Here is a 20,094-nt window from a genome sequence, read left to right on the forward strand (position 1 = left end):
CAGATATTCCACAGATCTCCTTAGTTGAAGATTGCTTTCATCTGCCTTGTGACATGAGCTGCTTTGGGCTGATGCTGCGGTCCAGCTGACTCTCAGGCTCACCTCTTTCCAGACTGGGGATCCCTGGGATGACCAATAACTTGGAATGTTTTTGAGCTGGTCTTGCTGCATTTTCGGGTGTAGGCGCTATTTCAGGGATGTGATGTCAGGTTCTGGAGAACTTGACTGACTTCCAGCCGTTCTGTTTAACATGGTTGTCTCCATGTCCGGTACTGTATGTTCTATGCTGAATTCTTAGCTTACGACCAAGTATGAGAAGGAGACTTTTTAGGCTTTTGTTTTTAAAGCGACAAGCTTTATCCTTCTACAAGCTGCTCGCAGGGCTCTTAAACTAAGAATCCTATAGTGTAAATCTGTAGGTCTTTTGGATACTGTGAAAGGGAAAAACATCTTCCTGAGATTTTAAAAAAACTCTTATTTATAAGTTACTTTGCTTGTGTTTGAGTCTAAATAACTACAGTTCATTTAGTATGTACTTTTCTGTGTGTCTTTATTTGTTCAGCACTATTTGTGAGACTTATTATAACATGTAAATTTAAAACACACATATAGTGGGGTCATATTATATACACACCATTTTACAGTATACTTTGATAGATTTGGGGCATTTCTGTGCTAGTAAATACAACTCTTCATTTAAAATAATAAGCTGCTGTTTGATATCACACTGTTTGGGGCACCTAATTTAATCATAGACATTTAGATTGCTCCCTGCCTTTTTTCCCTAGAAATGAAATTTCTGAGTCAAAGAATATATAAATATTTTAAATCATAATAAATATTGCCAAAGTACAGTCCAAAAAGCCGTTAGCATTTTATGTTCCCACAAAGTGTGTACAAGTATGCCCTTTGTTATAATTTGACTTCTTCTATTTTTCTCAGTCTTCTTAACAGTGACTTATAACCCCCAAATCTACAAGTCTGATTGTGATATTGCACTTATATTGGACGTTTGTTCATCATCTACCTGGGGGTTCTTGGGCTCTTTTTGGGCGGGGCGTTTGAGCTCTAGGGAGGCTGTTCTTTACACAGCGCCCTCTCCTTCCCTTGATTGCTGATAGAGTAGTTGTTAGTAGAAGAATCTGTTATTTTGTATGGCCCAAGGTTGAGAAGACTCCAGATGTTCACATTATGTTAACTCTCTCTGGACACCTTGGCTGAATGTTGAGATCTTTTCCAGCACCACAGTCTTAGCCTAATTCCCTTACAGTGAGGATTGCTGCGGATTTGAATCATTTTTTCTGATTTTAGTTTTCTTCTTTTTTTTTTTTTCATTTTCAATTTCCATAAGCCTTAAATCTTACTCAGCATAGCCTTGTAGGGTTGTCTGGAAGGAGCGCAGAGAATCACACTGTTGACGAGAAGCTAGATTCGGCAGCTTCCTCCTGTCTGTGCACAGCCGGGTTCAGTAGAGCCACTTCTTAGTTCATAGTTGATAGCGGGGCTCCTCTTCCTGCTCGTTGCTTTCAGCTGTGAGAGGGTAGGATTCGTGTGCTTTTGCCATTGTCACTTCTGAGGCTTGGGAATGCATAAACTCATCCACCTGCCGTTGGACTTCAGGTCTTTGGTTTTACTATCCATCCTCCTCTCTCCAGCCCCATTGTCCTGCGCTGCCTTGAATTAAGCCACGATCCTCTTCACATGGACCCCCAGACTGCTGTCCATGCTGCTAGCCCCGTCTCTCCTCGGTTCTGGTCTTCACACAATTATGGAGTGACGCGCCTGACATGTGGATCTCATCATGCTGTTCTCCTGTGTGGTGGTGCCCGGTCTGCCTACACCAGTGCTGTTCTCACAGTGCTGGGGGTTTTCTACGGGGCTCAGTACCTGGGCACTGGCTGATCAGTGTGACATTAGGTTCTTTTTGCAAACCTAAGCCAGTATCTTTACACCAAACACGTCAAAGCTGGTATCTCTGCCTTGAGGACTTTGTGTAGGCTCTTGGGGCTTAGGAGTTTCTGGGTTGAGGAGGCAGCTTATGCTGTCTAGCTATGGGTCTTGAAGAGAGGAAAGTTGGACCACTGCCCGGGCCAGAGTCTAATGTTGAAATGTCTGTTGCTAGATCACATCTTCTAACTTTTAATACTGCTTCTGTGAATTCTTTAAGCATAATTACAAAAATATCTTGAGGCTGAGACTCTTTGTAGCTTCTGAAACATATAGATTAGAAAAGCAAACTTTGCTAATACCGTTTTGGTCAAGTGGGGTACTTTTTGATCTCAGTGCTTTAAAAGAGTGTGACTCTGGCAATTAAATATTCTGCTCTTTTATCAACCTCAGGGACAGTAGGGGTTCTTTTTTTTTTTGGTTCCTATTAAATGTTTAAACAGTTACAAATGGATTTTTTAAAAGATATATTTATTAGTTGTTTATTTTTCTTTTATGGCTGTGTCGGGTCTTTTAATAGCAGTAGTTTAATTAATTAATTAATTGTTGGCTGCGTTGGGTCTTCGTTGCTGCGGGCGGGCTTTCTCTAGTTGCGGCGGGCGGGGGCTACTCTTTTTTGCGGTGCGTGGGCTTCTCATGTGGTGGCTTCTCTCGTTGCAGAGCACGGGCTCTAGGCGCACAGGCTTTAGTAGATGTGGTGCACAGGCTCAGTAGTTGTGGCTCACGGGCTTAGTTGCTCCACAGCATGTGGGATCTTCCCGGACTAAGGCTCGAACCTGTGTCCAGGTTCTTAACCACTTAACATTCTTAACCACTGCACCACCAGGGAAGTCCCCCTCTATGTATTTAAAATGATCTTTTCATTTATTTATTTGTTCATTGCCCATCTCCCTCTGACCAGAATTTAGGCTCCATGAGAGTCTGGAAGCTTTCTGTCTCATTCACCGTCTTTTCCCCAGCACTTAGAACAGTGCCTGGCACACAGTAGGTATTCATAAAATATTGTCCAAAGCATCAGAGGGTTTTAAATACTGTTGTCACATTATACCCTTAAAGAGGAGGAGTAACACTGTAAAGTGTGACGAGGGATGCACTTAGGACCAGTGGATAAAAACCGGGCCGGGCGGATCTCACCTTTCTTGCAGGAGCTGCCCAGTGGAGCTGCCCTAAGCTGGATTGCTCTCTAGTTGAGGTAATATAAAATATGGACATCATCATCTCACGGGTGATTAAGTTTTAAGTCAGGGCTGAATTTGTATCGGTAAATACCAATTAGCCATAGTTACCTTTTTAAATTAAGCTGCTTAACCTACAATATGGCAGATAAGAAGCCACCTCACAAAATTCAGTTGCTCACGAAATCCCTGTGGAACAGTCCCTCCTTACCACCCACTGGACATTTTATAGCTTTATAAATTGAGGCACAGTGAGGTTAAATGGCCTGTTTGAGATTTGATGAATAGATGGGAGAGTTGAGAGAGGATGAAAGGTTTCCTGTTTCCTGTTTGTGGACCCATTCATCAGCCCAGCAGAATGTTTCCTTTTTTAATATTTATTTATTTGGCTGCGCCAGGTCTTAGTTGCAGCACACAGGATCTTTTTTAGTTGTAGCACATGGAGTCCTTAGTTGTGGCACACGGGCTCTTAGTTGTGACCTGTGGGATCTAGTTCCCTGACCAGGGATGGAACCCGGGCCCCCTGCATTGGGAGCGTGAAGTCTTAGCCATTGGACCACCAGGGAAGTCCCCAGCAGAATGTATCAGTGTTCTTACTTTTCAGAAGAGTTTACAAGAAGGGTGTTTGTCTCTGTTCCCACAGCATTTTGCAGAAACCTCTTAAAGTGCTTATCACTTTTCACTAGAAATATTTGCTTGAATTTTTCTGTCAGTGGCCAACACTGTATTCTGTTTATATTTGTATCCTCAGGGCCCAAGCACTCAGGGAATATATATCGAATGAATGAATGAGAACTGAAAAACCTGAGATTTGCTAAAGCCTGAGCACAGCTAGGTTTTCCTTTAGCTGAGTTTCTAGTTTAAATTAATTTGGTCTTCAGTAGTGACTTCTCATTTTGACTTAGGTTGACCACAGTGTTATGAGTTATATGTATATATTCTGAATGAATGGTAGTTACTTGTGTTTGCCTTAAGGATCCTTTTTGTTTGTTTGTTTCAATGTTGTAAAATGTTTAATCTTTAATAATCTTGGTATCTGGGACTTCCCTGGTGGTGTAGTGGTTAAGACTCCGTGCTCCCAATGCAGGGGACCTGGGTTCGATCCCTGGTCAGGGAACTAGATCCCATATGCATGCCGCTACTAAGAGTTCCCATGCCACAGCTAAGGAGCCAGCAAGCTACAACCAAGGAGCCCACCTGCTGCAACTAAGGAGCCCGCCTGCCACAACTAAGATCCAGTGCAACCAAATGAATAATAAGTAAATAAATATTTCAAAAAATCCTGTTATCTGCCCGTAAAACATAGATTTGAAAATTGTGGCTTATACTTAATGTAAGTGCACATACTGTAATAACGTTGGGTTCTCTGGAACACATGAGAAGTAAAACTTAACTTTATAAAATGATGTTTAAATGCTTAGAAAAAAATTTGACTGTAAAAAGATTAAGTAGAAAAGTGAGTGATTTTGGATGTGACTTTCTGTCTGTGTTAAAGATATTTTGAATAATTACTTAGGATCTTTCACAGGGGAAAGGAAAGCATATTATCTGTCATAGGAGCCAAGAATTTCAAGTTAGGTGAGAGAAAAAGTATAAGAAAACTGCCCATTCTAGGAACTAGTAATCATCCATTTGAAACAAACTTTATGGCTTTTTTTTTTTTCGGAGTAGATGTATGTTCTGTTACCTGCATTTAGAGAAAAAGTTGCTGATCTGTGTGTGGTAATTTGTTATAAAGCTTCTGATCTGAGTGAAGCCATGGTTTGTTTGGAGAATTTACTGCCCACAGCCTGTTAGACGCCTCTTGGAAAAACAATTGTCATAACAGTAACTTAGACTCACCCCCAAAGAATTCAACAGATTATCTGGAAAGATTACATCATCTTTAACTAATGTGCTGTGTTCTGCTCACGTGATGCTGGTTAGTCTGCTGCTCTGAAAGGTGTGTGAGAGGACAGAGAAAACAGAGGCCAATTTTATATAGGTTACTATTCATACATTCCATGGTTACCAATAAGAGTGCTAAAAAGTCCAATTTGCCAGATCTAGAACTAATACTTTCCTTAGCATGGACACACTGGCTGCTAACATATAGCAGACTCTCACACTATCTGTCAGACACTGACTAAACAGTTTTATGTGGATTATTTTATTTAATCTTCACAGCAATCCTATAATTATTGCCATTTTACTTATGAGGAAGGTAAGATTGATTGATTGATTTATGGCTGCATTGGATCTTAGCTGCAGCACGTAGGCTCTTTGTTGTGGTGCAAGGGCTTCTTTCTAGTTGTGGCACGCAGGCTTAGTTGCCCTGCGGCATGTGGGATCTTAATTCCCCGACCAGGGATCGAACCTGCGTCCCCTGCGTTGAAAGGCAGATTCTTAACCACTGGACCACCAGGGAAGTTCCGAAGCTAAGATTTAGAAACTAAGCAGCTTGACTAATTCATAGACAGAGCTGGCATTTGAATTTGTCCAACTTGGAGCCCATGCTTACTTAGTCTGTGTTAGCATATTTCTTCCTTTGCTCTCTTCTGAGCCATCAAATTCAGCCTCAGCCACTGGATATCCTTTTCCTTTTGTTGGTTTACATGGAAAAATGGCCTTTTCTGTGTAGTTCCCTACGGAGAAGGTCACCTTTCATTTCTTCAGCAAATGTTTGTTGAGTGTCTCCTGCTGTGCACTGTGGATTGCGGTGCTGGACACAACGGTTCCTGCGTGGAGTTTTCTCCAGCCTCCAACTCCATCTTTCCTCAGTGACACCTGTCATGACACCAGGATGTTTCTGAACTGTCCGGGGACTGCATGCCCTCTGTCACCCTTCACATGCTCTCCTGTCTAGAGTACCTTAAACTCTAACTGCTTTGGTTCCTTAAATCAATTTCACAAAGAGTTTGTCTTCCAGAGAAAAAGTATCTAGCTTTGAGACTTAACATTTTCCATCTTCAACAAAGCTTAAATAGAGCTGGAAAAAAATGTGTATCATACCAAACTCATAGAAAACTATATTCAGAGAAAAATTAAAACAAAATAGCTTTGGTATTAAAAAGCAAATTAGTATTGGTCTTAAGAAGTTAGGAAGGAAAGAGTAATAAACCACAAGGAAGTGGGGAAAAAAGGAAATAGTGAGATAAAAAGTGAATTAAATAAAATGGAGAACATTAAAAACAAAAAGGAAAAACTGAAAAGCTGGTTCCTTGTGAAGATCAATAAAATAAGTTACCTTCCCAAGGTAAATCTACATTTAACACAATCCCATTGGACTTTTTTTTTAATTAACCAAAATGATTTTTAAATTTATTAAATCAGTAAACCTACATAACCTAAATGTCTCCCAGTGGGGACTGATTTAATAAACTGGAGTGAATCCGTACAGTGGAATGACGTGCAATTGTAAACACAAGGAGGACATTCTCTGTGTCTTTTTTTTTTTTTTTTTTTTTTTGCGATATGCGGGCCTCCCACCGTTGTGGCCTCTCCCATTGCGGAGCACAGGCTCTGGACGCGCAGGCTCAGAGGCCATGGCTCACAGGCCCAGCCACTCCGCGGCACGTGGGATCCTCCCAGACCAGGGCACGAACCCGCGTCCCCTGCATCGGCAGGCGGACTCTCAACCACTGCACCACCAGGGAAGCCCCTCTGTGTCTTGATGTGGAATAAAGTGAGGTGCAGGACAGCTCATGTAGTACAGGTGCAAGACAACTCATTTTTTGTATGTAAAAATGAAAGGGAGGAGTAAAAATATGAATTAACATTTCCTTTTTTTAAAAAAATTACTTATTTATTTTTGGCTGTGTTGGGTCTTCGTTGCTGTATGTGGACTTCCTCTAGTTGCGGCGAGCGGGGGCTACTCTTCATTGCGGTGCGCGGGCTTCTCATTGCGGTGGCTTCTCTTGTTGTGGAGCACGGGCTCTAGGTGTGTGGGCTCAGTAGTTGTGGCTCGCGGGCTCTAGAGTGCAGGCTCAGGAGTTGTGGCACACGGGCTTAGTTGCTCCGCGACATGTGGGATCTTCCCGGACCAGGGCTCGAACCCGTGTCCCCTGCATGGGCAGGTGGATTCTTAACCACTGTGCTACCAGGGAAACCCCAACATTTGCTTTTATATGCATAAAGAAATGCTGCGAGGAGGATACACTGTATATCAATAGCGGTGGCTACCTGTGATGGGGAAGGTGGGATAGTTAGGGACAGGAGTTTAGTAAGAGAGGCTTTCCCCTGGATACATACTTATATTTAAAAGTTTTTGAACCATGAGAATGTATTGGCTATTCAAGAATTAATTCATTATAAAGAGTTACCTTTTTAATCAGTAAGAAAAAGGTGAACATCCCAAACGAAAAATGAGTAAAGTACATATTGTGATACATCTGTACTGTGGATATTAAACAGCTGCCATAAAATCGCAGGGAAAATGAACCAAAATGTCAGCAGTGAGTGTCCCTGGGTGTTGAGATTACAGGAATAACATTTATTTTTTGTTCGTAATGTTCTTAATTGCCTGTGGTGACTCGCCTCTTGTATAATTGGGGAATTTTTTTTAATTAAGAAAAAACAGGGAATTCCCTGGTGGTCCAGTGGTTAGGACTCTGTGCTTTCACTGCTGGGGCCCAGGTTCAAGCCCTGGTTGGGGAACTAAGACCCCGCGAGCCATGAGGCTCAGCCAAAAAATTTTAAAAAAAGAAAAAAGAAGCTTAGCTAAAAGTAAGAAAATCAGTATTCTGAAGAATAATAGTAGTAAGGGAAACCAGCACCAGGAAGTATCATGCAGGTTGTGAAGTAGCAGTAATCAAAATGCCATGGCAATAGCACAGACATTGAACTTTTGAAACTGTAAAAAGACTCAGATCTGTTCTACGTGCATGTGAGAGAGAATATGATAAAATGAGTATTTGAAATAGAAAAATAATGGCAAAGGAAGAAATAATAAATGCTGATGGGATAATTTTGGAAATAGTTAATGTTTGCATGTTATGTCAAACAACAGCTGGGACAAAGAGACATTTAAAAAGATTCACAGCTTTGAACAGTTCACGTAAAATATGAAGAACAGTCATTTTAATAGTTGTGAAGAAATGGAGAGCCTCACAGTGGAAAATACCAATATTTTAAATATTTTAAAGAATTTACATTTCATGTGTGTGGATGTGTGAATATTTGTCTTTAACATGTATGTGTTATTGCTTTACCTGGATAATGATGTAAAGGAAGTTTGGGAACATAAACACAGCAGTTGTTACAGTGGATTATGCATGAATTTTGTTTTTCTTTAATGACGTAGGGGTTTTATTTTTGTAGCAAATATTTATTTTGAAGCCGAAACCTCCCTCTGGAGTAATAAGGTATTTTTTTAATTCGACTAAATGTTGATGACTGCACATCACCTAGGCGACTTCATTATTGGACTGTATCAGGTATCAGATCACTCTGGCGACTGAAGTCACCCAGGTGAACTTTGCTAACCTTTGGAGAGAACTCTTTGAAGAGTTGGAGAGGAGGTTAAGAGAAGAGCTGCTTGGAGAAATGATGGAACACAGTATTGGCCGCAACTGCAAAGGATTAAGCTGTGAGATTGTAATTATGTTCATCTCTTCCTTTTAACGTCCTCTTCTTCCAGGTCGGTGGCACGAAGGCTGGCGTCGTCCGGTTTCTCGGGGAGACGGACTTCGCCAAGGGGGAGTGGTGTGGTGTGGAGTTGGATGAGCCTCTTGGGAAGAACGACGGGGCTGTCGCTGGCACAAGGTTTGTTTGCAGTTGGCATCTCGTCTCCCTCTTGCATGTAAAGGTGCTCAAGCCGATCCCACCAACCGTGTGTAATAAAACGGACGTGAGTGTTTTGAAGAGCTGCACTTTTATTTCCTAAGACTCATCTACCGGTTTTTCCCCCCACTAGAATCAGAGTCTTGCCTTTGACTGTCTGATTTAGTAATATGTGCAACGCGTCTGAGTAGATTCTGAGCAAGCATTTGGTTTATTTACCTATTTGTTTATTTTATTTTAAAAATTTATTAGTTTTATTTATTTTTGGCTGTGTTGGGTCTTCGTTGCTGTGCGCAGGCTTTCCTAGTGGATCCTTAGCCACTGCACCACCAGGGAAGCCCTATCTATTTATTTTTAAGGCTTTTTTGTTTTTTTAGAGTAGTTTTAGGTTCACAGCGGAATTGAGAGGAAGGTACAGAGATAGCCCTCCTCTACCCCCTGCCCCACACATGCACAGCCTCCCCCATTATCAACATCCTGCATGCAAGTGGTCCATTTATTACAGCTGATGAACCTGTATGGACACATCATTATCCCCCAAAGTCTGTAGTTTATATTACAGTTTATTCTTGGTATACATTCTATGGATTTAGACAAGTGTGTAATGACGTTTCTACAATTATAGTGTCATCTATAGTGTTTTCATTTTATTTTTCAAAATAGAAAGGAAATACTATGTCATCCTCTTGGCTGCTCTCCCTTTGATAGCAGTCAACGTCTGAATGAGTTTCTGGGCGTTGGAGGGTAGGCGGAGTGAGGAGAAGGAAGCTGCTTCTGTTAGGACGAGAACGCAGAATGTGTCTTTATATCTGGTGACAAGGATTCCATCCTGTGGCAGGAGGACGGACGGCAGGCACACCTATTCCCCTGTGAGGCTAACCCCACTCTCACCTCCCAGGGATGGGGTGGGAGTTAAGTCATGCAGGTGAATGCAAGAGGCGTTTCCCACGCCTCAGATGCTTTGAAGGCCTTGGGCACAGTTGTGGTCTCTGATGCATTATTGTTCGTAGTATAAAGTGCTGTAGTTAACATTTTACTTACGAAATGTTTACAGACTGATTATAAGCGTATAGGGCTTACGTACCAACTACCATAATAATGCCGCAAGGAGATTAAAAAAAATCTCTTGGTGCTGCAATGATTATGAAACCATATCATTGATATCCTTCGTATTAAGATGTTCTAATTCACTAGAGTCGTGAGATCTCCAAGTGTCAGTACCAGTTGATACTACTCCACCTTTACTTGAGTGAATCTGCCAGAGTTAGGTGCTTGTTTGATTTCTCTTGCCCTTTGTTTGGCAAGGTTTTATTAAGTGAGATCACGCCTGTGCTGTGTATTTATCAGATAGTAGAAAGACCTTCTCTTTGCGTAAAATCTTAGTAACAGATGAGTGATTCCATCTCTGTGTATCATACTGTTATTTCCTAGTGTGTTTTCTAAAACATTATTGTGGGTCTTCCCTGGTGGTGCGGTGGTTAAGAATCCGCCTGCCAATGCAGGGGACACAGGTTCGAGCCCTGGTCCAGGAAGACCCCACATGCCGCAGAGCAACTAAGCCCGTGTGCCACAACTACTGAGCCTGCGCTCTAGAGCTGGCGAGCCACAACTACTGAAGCCCGCATGCCTAGAGCCCGTGCTCTGCAACAAGAGAAGCCACCGCAATGAGGCCCTGTGCACCACAACGAAGAGTAGCCCCTGCTCACCGCAACTAGAGAAAGCCCGCGCGCAGCAACAAAGACCCACTGCTGCCAAAAATAAATAAATAATTTTAAAAATAATAAATTAAAATAAAAACTATTATCGTGGTTATTTATCAGCTTGCACACCAGTGAGTGCCACGGGCTGGTGCACCACCCCAGCTGGTTGGTAAAGTTCATAGCAAACCAGTCACGAGTTATGAGTCAGGAGAGCTTTTTGGTTATAGTTGTTATTTCTTGTAATTAAGTTGCTTCTCATTACTGTTCCTGTTGTTGTCCCCTATAGGTATTTTCAGTGTCAACCCAAATATGGCCTGTTTGCTCCTGTCCACAAAGTGACCAGGATCGGCTTCCCTTCCACCACACCAGCCAAAGCCAAGGCCGCTGCAGTGAGGCGGGTGATGGCGGCCACGCCCGCCAGCCTGACGCGCAGCCCTTCCGCCTCTTCTCTCAGCTCCATGAGCTCTGTGGCCTCCTCTGTGAGCAGCAAGCCCAGTCGGACGGGATTGGTAAGCCTCCCTTCTCCCGCTGCGTGTCTCTGCACCCCAGGCACTGTAAATGCCCCCCCGCCCCGTCGGTGTGCCTGCTTTGCTTTAGGAGATGTTAAGTCTCCCCTTGCCCTTGTACTAAATGTTCTCTGTCGCTTGTGAAAGTCCTTACAAATTTTGCAACAAAACAAAACAAAAACCTCTAGCAAGAATACACGTTTGAAATAAAGAATTTTTTTAACAGCCCTTTTCAGGTTCCTTAGACTTTAAGATAGCACAGTTCTTGGTGAATCTGTAGTAACTATGACTTAGTCTAATGTATAGGATGATGGAGTATTCTGAAATTATTTTGGCATCAGAAGGACAGGAAAATTGGAGGGATCCTTTTCCTCAAGGACCTGGGTCTCTTTCTCTTTGACATCAAACAATTTTAGGAACTACAGTCGTTTGAGAAAAGGCATGTTCTTAGAATTTTAGTATTATGTTCGTACAGTCTAACCCACTGAAAGCAGTTAGTGTGTGGAGCGTTCCTGACTCAGGCCAGAGGATGCAGAGGGGAGCTTAGGGAACTTGAAAGGATGCTAGGAAAAGCCATGTTTTGTTTTGTCTCCATTGCCCCCTTCCCCGACTCCCTCTTACTTTCTCCCTCTCTTTCCCATTTAGATCAGCAAGAGAAAATCATCAGAATCAAAATAGGCAGCATCTCATTCTGTTTGTTAATGTCATGCTTTTTTTAGCGTCAAGCAATGACTTTTTTGGCTTCACCCCTTCCCACCCCCCGCCCTTTAGTTTATTCACTTGAAGTGAGGCAAATACTGTTTAAATTTGAAATGGCAGTATGAGGTTGCACTCCAGACTGAATTCAGGATCTCTGCTTTATGACAATGAACTACAGACAGGAGTTAGAATGTGAAGTGTCATGATCGGGCAGTAAGGCTGCTGGCCCTTGATCTCGTTTTGCCTTCTCTCCATTGACCTTGGGCAGGGAAGGCAACAGCAGAAGCATCTTTCTTTAAAGTAGGGGTTATGCTCCTCTGGACTTTGTTCCTCTTATGTTCAAGTAAAATAAATACCTGCTTGGACTATGTCATTTTGCATATAAAAGTCTGCATCTTCAACAGAAAAATTACAAACGGACTTATGAGAAAAGCTTGTCAAGAACTTTTTGAATGTTTGAGTGAAATGGATGAAGAAACCCCTCTGTTTGGACAAAGCCTTGTTCAGAGTGGGTCAGCAAACTCTAAAGTGGACATCGAGTTTACTAATCCAGGAACAATTCCGTGGAAGTATCTACTCTGGATTAGGAATTATTTCTTGTGTAATTTTTACTACGTTGTAATTAAGCGTCCGTTTCTTTGGAGATGCCCAAGCCCCCCCTGCTCCCCCAACCAGTCCTCTTACTTTTTAGAACAGTTCTGATTCCTCTTAGTTCACCTCATTTTCTTTTGAAGAAAACTAGCAAAAGAGAAATGAGTCTCCTTGCCTTGTAAAACAGCTTGTTTTTGTATCTCTTTATACAGAGTGGCTATAGTTTCTAAACCAAAAATCACCATAAAAGAATATACCCAAAATACAGAATAATTGAAAGTGTGACTTCTTAAAAATGCATCTCAACCATGTGATCCCTTGTGTATATATATAAAAAAGTGGGAACACTCCTTAATGCAAAGTGATCTTCTGAAAGAATTGAGTACAGAGGTGCCCAGCCTTTCTGGTTCCACAGAACCTTTAGAGTCTCAGTTATATTTTCACAGTGCCCATCAGCCTAAAGAAATAGCTAACAGTTCTGTTTATTAAGTAGTTAGGTCCAAACAACTTAATATTTATGTCCTAACAATTTAGTAGCTCTTCAAAAATAAAAAAAAAGTTCACATTAATTGAAAGGAAAAACATATTTTTAATTCATTCTTAAATAACCACAATGAATTAGTATTAGGTTGCATGCTCTTGGGCACTGCATATCCTGTCAGACCTTGTACTCTTCCTGGACACTGCCACCCTTACTTCCTGTGCCACATTGGTTTTTGCACAGTACTTGCTTTTGGTCTGGCAGTAGCCAAAACCCGGCTTCGGAAAGACATGATGTTATGGAAAGGAATGTAGTACAATCCAAGGTTGAAAGTGAATCACCTCCAGCTAGTAGTCTGCATGGTATCCAACGCGTGTCGCCCTGTTTCCTTGTGTCTCCCTGTGAGTTTGCTGCAGTACCCTGGGGTGTACCTCTGCGCGGGGTTTGGGAACCTCAGATTTAGTGTATTCGGGAAGAAATGTCAGTACGAGAAAGTATAACCACATAGTAAAATTGGAAAATCAAGGTCAGATGGTTAAAAGAGAGAATAAGAATTCCCCTCCCCCCCATATATTTAAATAATTCAAGAAATTTCACTACGTAGAAACAGCGAAGGACAATGTGGTGTCCTGTACTCTCATAGCTGTCAAATTGCCTAACTCTGAACTGACAGCAGGTCCTCACTGTCGGTCTGCGTCCGGGCCGGGGGCTCAGCTAGCCGGAGGACGAGGAGAGCCTTCAAGCAGCAAGCGAGGCTTTGACTGCAGAGGCTGAAGTCAAGCGGCGTTGACCTAGGGCCGGTGATTGCCAAGTAGATGGCCGTGGACAAGCGCTTGCCAAGGGACGCGGCCTCTTCTGGACCGCCTCCCAGCCCCCGGAGCCCAGCTTGGAAGAGTGTTACTCAACTTGCCCACATTACCTGTGCACATTTAACGGAAGGTTATGTCCTCTGTGTTTTTACATGACGATGAGCCATCTTGAGGAGGTATCGGGTGTGTGAAGCAGCAAAGATGAACAGGTGACAGCGCTGAAACACGTTTTCTCCACACCTCACGCCACCACTCTTTCTCCTTCACCTCTTGTTTTCCCCCCGTTCCCTCTCCAGTCCCCATTTTTTCCTCCCTCCTTCCTTCCCCTGCTTGTCTTTCTCCACAGATTTATCTCCCCCCCCTTTCTTTCTCTCATGCCCCTTTTCCTCCTTTCTCTTACGTGTACTTACACACTTATTCACCCACTCACACATGCTTTTGAAGGCACATACAGGTTTCCTTTTTTTAAAATTTGCGGCACGTGGGCCTCTCACTGTTGTGGCCTCTCCCGTTGTGGGGCACAGGCTCCAGACGCGCAGGCTCAGCGGCCATGGCTCACGGGCCCAGCCGCTCCGCGGCATGTGGGATCTTCCCGGACCGGGGCACGAACCCGTGTCCCCTGCATCGGCAGACGGACCCTCCACCACTGCGCCACCAGGGAAGTCCACAGGTTTCCTTTTAATCTTTTGTCTTTATAAGTCTTTCTGGTGACTGGGATTCAGGTCCTCATGGCTGGATTCCTGGGTGAAATCACCTCTGCCTTTCATTTTGAAAGAAAGATGAAGAAAATCCTGTCAGAGATCCAACTACGTAATCAATTGAAAGAAGGTTTGTGACTCCAAGGGTGACCTCTTGGTCACGTAATGGTATTTAGAAGCTTAAGAAGTTGAAAAAAAGGTCTAATCCCGAACTCTAAGGATCAAAAGATTGGCCAAACTGTCATAACAAGAAGATAACTAACTATTCATGAAGGTCAGGCCGAAACAGAGTCTAGAGAAGCTTGTTACCTGGGTTCTGAGGAATTTTTTAGATTCCTACCCGGCCCCATCAGCCGAGCTCAGGGCACCTTTGCTTTTGAGCCACTTCTTCTAAACATCTTCCCGATTGTTCCATGGCTTCTTTACATTGCTGGGTTCTTTGTGAAACTGACAGACAGGAGGCACACGCTGTCTTGTTTCCTCGATGAAAACTGAAAAGCGTTTCCTAAGCCTCGGCAAGCCTGCGAGCTGGGGCAGTGCTTTTTTTTAATTTTTAATTTTTTGGTTTTTTTTTTTTTTTTGCGGTATGCGGGCCTCTCACTGTTGCGGCCCCTCCCGTTGTGGAGCACAGGCTCCGGACGCGCAGGCTCAGCGGCCATGGCTCATGGGCCCAGCTGCTCCGTGGCATGTGGGGTCTTCCCGGACCGGGGCACGAACCCGTGTCCCCCGCATCGGCAGGCAGACTGTCAACCACTGCGCCACCAGGGAAGCCCTGGGGCAGTGCTTTTGCTTTGCCGAGGAGACACCTGCCTGCACGCATCGCTCCCTCCTTGCGTCCCTGATAGCATCATCGCCCTTCACTTCTTTAACTTTCCTTTGCAGTTGACCGAAACCTCCTCCCGTTACGCCAGGAAGATCTCCGGCACCACCGCCCTCCAGGAGGCCCTGAAGGAGAAGCAGCAGCACATCGAGCAGCTGCTGGCTGAACGGGATCTCGAGCGGGCGGAGGTGGCCAAGGCCACAAGCCACGTGGGGGAGATGGAGCAGGAGCTGGCTCTGGCCCGGGACGGACACGACCAGGTGAAGTCTGGCGCTGACCTTGTTGCAGAGATGGTGACAGGTTCTAAGCTGATCTTGTTGCAGAGACCGTGATGGTTTCTGAATTGAGGGAGGAGGTTGAACCGTGTACCTGGTGCTTGGAGCCGGAGAGCTGGTCTCGAGGGCACTGGAAAGGAGCATAAATGCCTTTGCTGGGCTTGTTTGAAAGCTGTGCCCTGGGGTACCAGTTTGCATCATCATAAAGATGAAGTTCTGTTCTTCTCGAGTCTACTGCACTCTTTTGGTCTTTACATCCAGGTCTCTTGGCCTGTCTGTGTCGGGTGAGCTTGTGTACTAGGACCTTACCAATGGTGAAGGCTCCTGTTTGGTAGATTATGCTTTGTCCGAGTTTCAGCTCAAAAAAGATGAGCGTTGTTTTAACATTGCCCCCTGTTTCTTTAATGGTGTGGTTTTTCATCATCTAGTTCCCAGGACTGCTGCCGAGAACAACCTATCATAAGAGATCATAGAAAGCATTTTAATGGGAAAAGGTTTTTTGAGTAATGCCGACCCACAGTGGTCCCATTTAGCCGTAGCTCTTTGGAGGCATCCCTGGGTGTGCATCTGGGTCAGAAGGAGGCCACTCACCGACACCCTTGCCTTCCGCAGCATGTCCTGGAATTGGAGGCCAAGATGGACCAGCTGCGAGCCATGGTGGAAGCTGCTGACCGGGAGAAGGTGGAGCTTCTCAACCAACTTGAAGAGGAGAGAAGGTGATCCTGAACTGTTCTCCTTTTAAACAGCCTTCGGGAGAACTTCCCCATCAACAGCCTGTTGGTGTCACACCCTTAGAACCAAAGGACTCTCTGTGTGTTCAGTGGAGATTGAACTAACTCCTCGTGCTGTGTGAGGAGGGTTTGCTTTGATTTGACTTTTTTGAGAAGTTTGGAGCCAGCTAAATGTGCCCTGATTAATTTAACAACTATTTATTGAGCACCTGCTGTGTGCCAAACGTCCTCTAGAGGATGGCCTGAGTCAGTTAATTCAAACCCAGCTTCTACCTAGAGCCACTCCTCCTGGAAAAAGGATTTTCTAGGCCCAGTTACCTGGTCTTTATGAAATGCCTTCTGCATATCTAATGAAATCGTATTGTGTCTGGGGGGTGACAGAGGGGCCCTGACCTCAGGAAACTCACTACCTTTATAGGAAAGCAAAACTCTGAATTAGAGAATTATCCAGGTCAGGATGAAATCAGGTGCTAAACTGTGTGAGACAGAGAAAGCAAGTTTGATTCTTATAAAAGGTCTTTTGGGGCCGTGAGCGAACAAGATCTCTGGGAAGAGTGTCTGCGTGGAAACGACTTGACTGTCTCTGGGCTGTGGGACGTTGTTTGTCCTCGGTTGCACTTAATGCCATCTCCTGTCACTTCTGGTCGCAGCGATGTCATGCAGGGGTCCTTAGGGTGGTCACGAGCACTACTGTGCTGGGGGATACAGGGGGATAATAACAGTGCCTTACTAGGGAAATGGCTGTCCCACTGGAGAGAGAGGCACTATACACAGGAAGCTCTCCTTGCATCCTAAAAATGGCTACGAGTGAACGAGACATAGTGACAGACCCTTCCAGGGCCTTCTGAAGGCCAAGGCATCTGTACCACTTGCTTCTGTTTTTAAACTGGCTCTTGCTCTGCTGACTTCTGGGCAGTAGAAATGTCCCCCAGCTCTCCAGTAAGCTTGAGGGCTCTAACCTATGATTGTATTTCTGACTTAACTGAGTAGAATTTTTTTATTCTTAATTTTGTTAGAAATGCTAGTGAGTTTGAAAGATTTTTTTTTTTTGCATGTAGGTTTGTCCTCCTTTTCTTCCTTCTCTTACATCCAATTTTGTAAAGATTCACAATGTGGGTGTTACCCAGATTTTGTAGCTCTTCCTAGTGTATTTCATTGACTTTGTGATGGCATTAATTGAAACCCACATGCCATATCAGAGATTTTTAAATGTGAAAAAGAAATGTGCATTTTAGAAGCAAAGAAATAGGATCCTTGATTGCCTCTCTCCCAAATTATTCACAGCCTTATTCTCCCACTCTTGGAACAGGTACTCGTGTTGTCCTGGGGATCTCTGCATGGGTAGCATCTCTGCTAACCTCACGCTAGAATGCCTGATGAGGGGTGGTATAAAGAGAGATTTGTTTTCTGTGCCACTTTCCCCTATGTTCTGTTATTGGAAAGTAGAAATTATAGACTTCCATTCTCAAACCTGTTTCTGTGGTAATCAAACCTTTTCCTTTCAGGCTGATCTTGGCTTTTTTTTTTTTTTCTTTTTTTTTGGGGAGGAGGGGGAGGAGGAGGAGAAGAGAGCTTGCCTTGATTAGATCCATTTCTGGTGGCTGTGACCTGGGGAACCAGTTGCTTTTTCTCAACTCCTACCTCATCCCTTCTGGAATCAATGCCTGGATAAAACTTTAGAGTTTCCCAAGTAGAGAAGAGCTCTTAGATTTATAAACCAGAGGCTTAAAGATGCATTTCTTTATTTTCTATGTCTCTAAGGCATTTCTTTCCATCATCATCTGCTACATTCATCAGGACATTGATTATATATATATAATTTTGGGATAAGGCAGAGGTGTTTCTTAGTTACTTTCTTAGGTGTTTTGTTTTGATTTTATTCCACAGGAAGGTTGAGGACCTTCAGTTCCGGGTTGAAGAAGAATCAATTACTAAGGGCGATCTTGAGGTAAAACCCCACCAGCTTTCTAAAGCCTTTATGGGTACAGTATTCAGAAATATGGATAAAATCATTGTGGTCAGAACAGGCAGCAGAGGGGGGTGGCAGGAACCCCGGCCTGTGGGCTGTGGCTGCCCTCGAGCCAGTCACTGTGCCGTCCCAACTCCGGTGGCCGAGTAAAATTTTTACTACCCTATTCTCATGCTTCAGAATTCAAAACCTTGAATTGGAGTTAATCAAGTCATAAATCTGGCAGTGTGTCCTTCGTGAGACTGTATACCTTCCTCCAATGATCAGAAATGGCATTTTAAAGAACATTTTTTATTTCATCATGATAGTTCAGAGCAATCTCAGCTTTGCTTTTCAGTTGAGCAGGATAAATCCTTTATAACCCTATAGACAATAAATGTATGTTCCAGTAATTGATTTTTTTCCTAGTAATTACCAAAAAAAGAACAATTTTATTTCAACTTCTTTATTCCATGGCATATTTTAAATTCACAGAGATTTTCCTTTAGCATCAAGTTTTTCTCTCTCTTAACAGTCATTCATATTAGTTTTTTAATAAGACACCAGAATTAAATGGCTTCGATGCTTTTCAAACCACTGCTAGATGTATGACAAATATAAATTTAAAAATTTTCAAATTTGCAGATTTTTGGTACTTTAATCTGTAATATTTTAGTAAAAGTTTCACTTGTCTGTGCAGTTCTCAGAATACACATTTTTGCTACTGTTGCAATTTTAGTCTATTGATTGCCCACACCCTGCTTCAATTTCAAGAGCCCTTCCAAATAAGAACTCTGATTTCTTTGGGAGTCAATGTATCTTTACAGCCAATGAAGAATAAGGGAAGCATATTCTGATTTCCAGTTTTAAAAAAAGGCCCAGAATTTATTGGATTATTAGTAATTTGATGGGTGTCTTCCTCCCTCATTTCATGTAGAGTCGCAGTCCTTTAGCTGACTTTTGTGTTGTTCTCATCCATTTAAAAACACCCCAAAATCTCATTAGAAGTTTCATGTCATCATCTAATTCATGTCAAATACAGCCTATGATGTTTTGAGGAGGGGCAGTTAAAATATTTACATCAGCACTAGGCTAGGATAGTCTGTCTGGTAAATTTGTAATTAATCAGAGTTATTTTGAAACCCTAACACATATTGAAACTTTAGTTGAATCTCTCTTTTGTTGTTAATTATTTTATTTTTTTACTGATAGCAAAAGAGCCAGATTTCTGAAGATCCTGAGAATGTAAGAGGGCACTTAACTGTGTGGATATTTCCCTTGTTAACACAGATTGATTACAGATTAAAATGCTTATTGATATACTCAAATACTAACTGCATAATCTGATCTTGAGACATTGTCCTTAATATTTCTGTGCATGTGGGCTTTCAAAGCAGTTACATTTGAATCCTGAAGAAATTGTATGTAATGACTAAGTTCTGTAAACCCATTTGTTTAACACATAGGCACACGTTTCTTCTATACAGAATTTAGGCAAAAAGAAAGAAAAGAATTTTGTGTGGGGCCCGGCCTTCTTCCCTTAATTCATAATGCCTTCTAGTTTTAATAGAATTATTCCAAAATAGATGATACCTGACTGAAACATAAAACATATTAGATGAAGTTGTTACAGAAATTTTGGGGGAAAGTTTCCCCAAGTTTCATTTATTCCCATGAAAATAAAGGAATCGAGTCCCAGACTGATTGCCTTTTGTGTGAGCTCCCACTGCTGGCCAATGGCTGCCAGTGCAGCTGACGGGAAATTCAAACTTCAGTTTGTTGGGGCAGTGTTTTCCCTAGTTTGAGGCTCGAGGCAAGCATTCTTCAGTGAAGACGTTGTGTATTTTAAATTTATTATTCTTGAAGCGAGACTTTTCTAGTAGCAGTGCCACTAGGCACGGAGGTGTATTTTTTTTCCTTCCTCTGTTTAGGATCAAACACCCAGTTCAGATCG

At 42.9% G+C, this 20,094-nt stretch overlaps 1 protein-coding gene across 4 annotated transcripts in view; it reads left to right on the forward strand.

The window, feature by feature from the left end:
• CLIP1 (CAP-Gly domain containing linker protein 1) overlaps positions 1-20,094 on the forward strand; it is a 122,862-nt gene that overhangs the window by 46,296 nt on the left and 56,472 nt on the right. For 2 of the 4 annotated variants that reach the window (XM_082641031.1, XM_082641032.1), the window contains exons 4-9: positions 8,740-8,864; positions 10,869-11,091; positions 15,249-15,446; positions 16,074-16,177; positions 18,080-18,140; positions 19,353-19,385. In XM_082641031.1, the coding sequence (XP_082497157.1) occupies positions 8,740-8,864; positions 10,869-11,091; positions 15,249-15,446; positions 16,074-16,177; positions 18,080-18,140; positions 19,353-19,385 (744 nt within the window). The remainder of the gene's footprint in view (positions 1-8,739; positions 8,865-10,868; positions 11,092-15,248; positions 15,447-16,073; positions 16,178-18,079; positions 18,141-19,352; positions 19,386-20,094) is intronic. The other 2 variants (XM_082641034.1, XM_082641033.1) reach the window with 1 other exon arrangement.

This window comes from Mesoplodon mirus (genome assembly GCF_964341445.2).
Source record: "Mesoplodon mirus genome assembly, chromosome: 13".
Classification (NCBI taxonomy): domain Eukaryota; kingdom Metazoa; phylum Chordata; class Mammalia; order Artiodactyla; family Ziphiidae; genus Mesoplodon; species Mesoplodon mirus.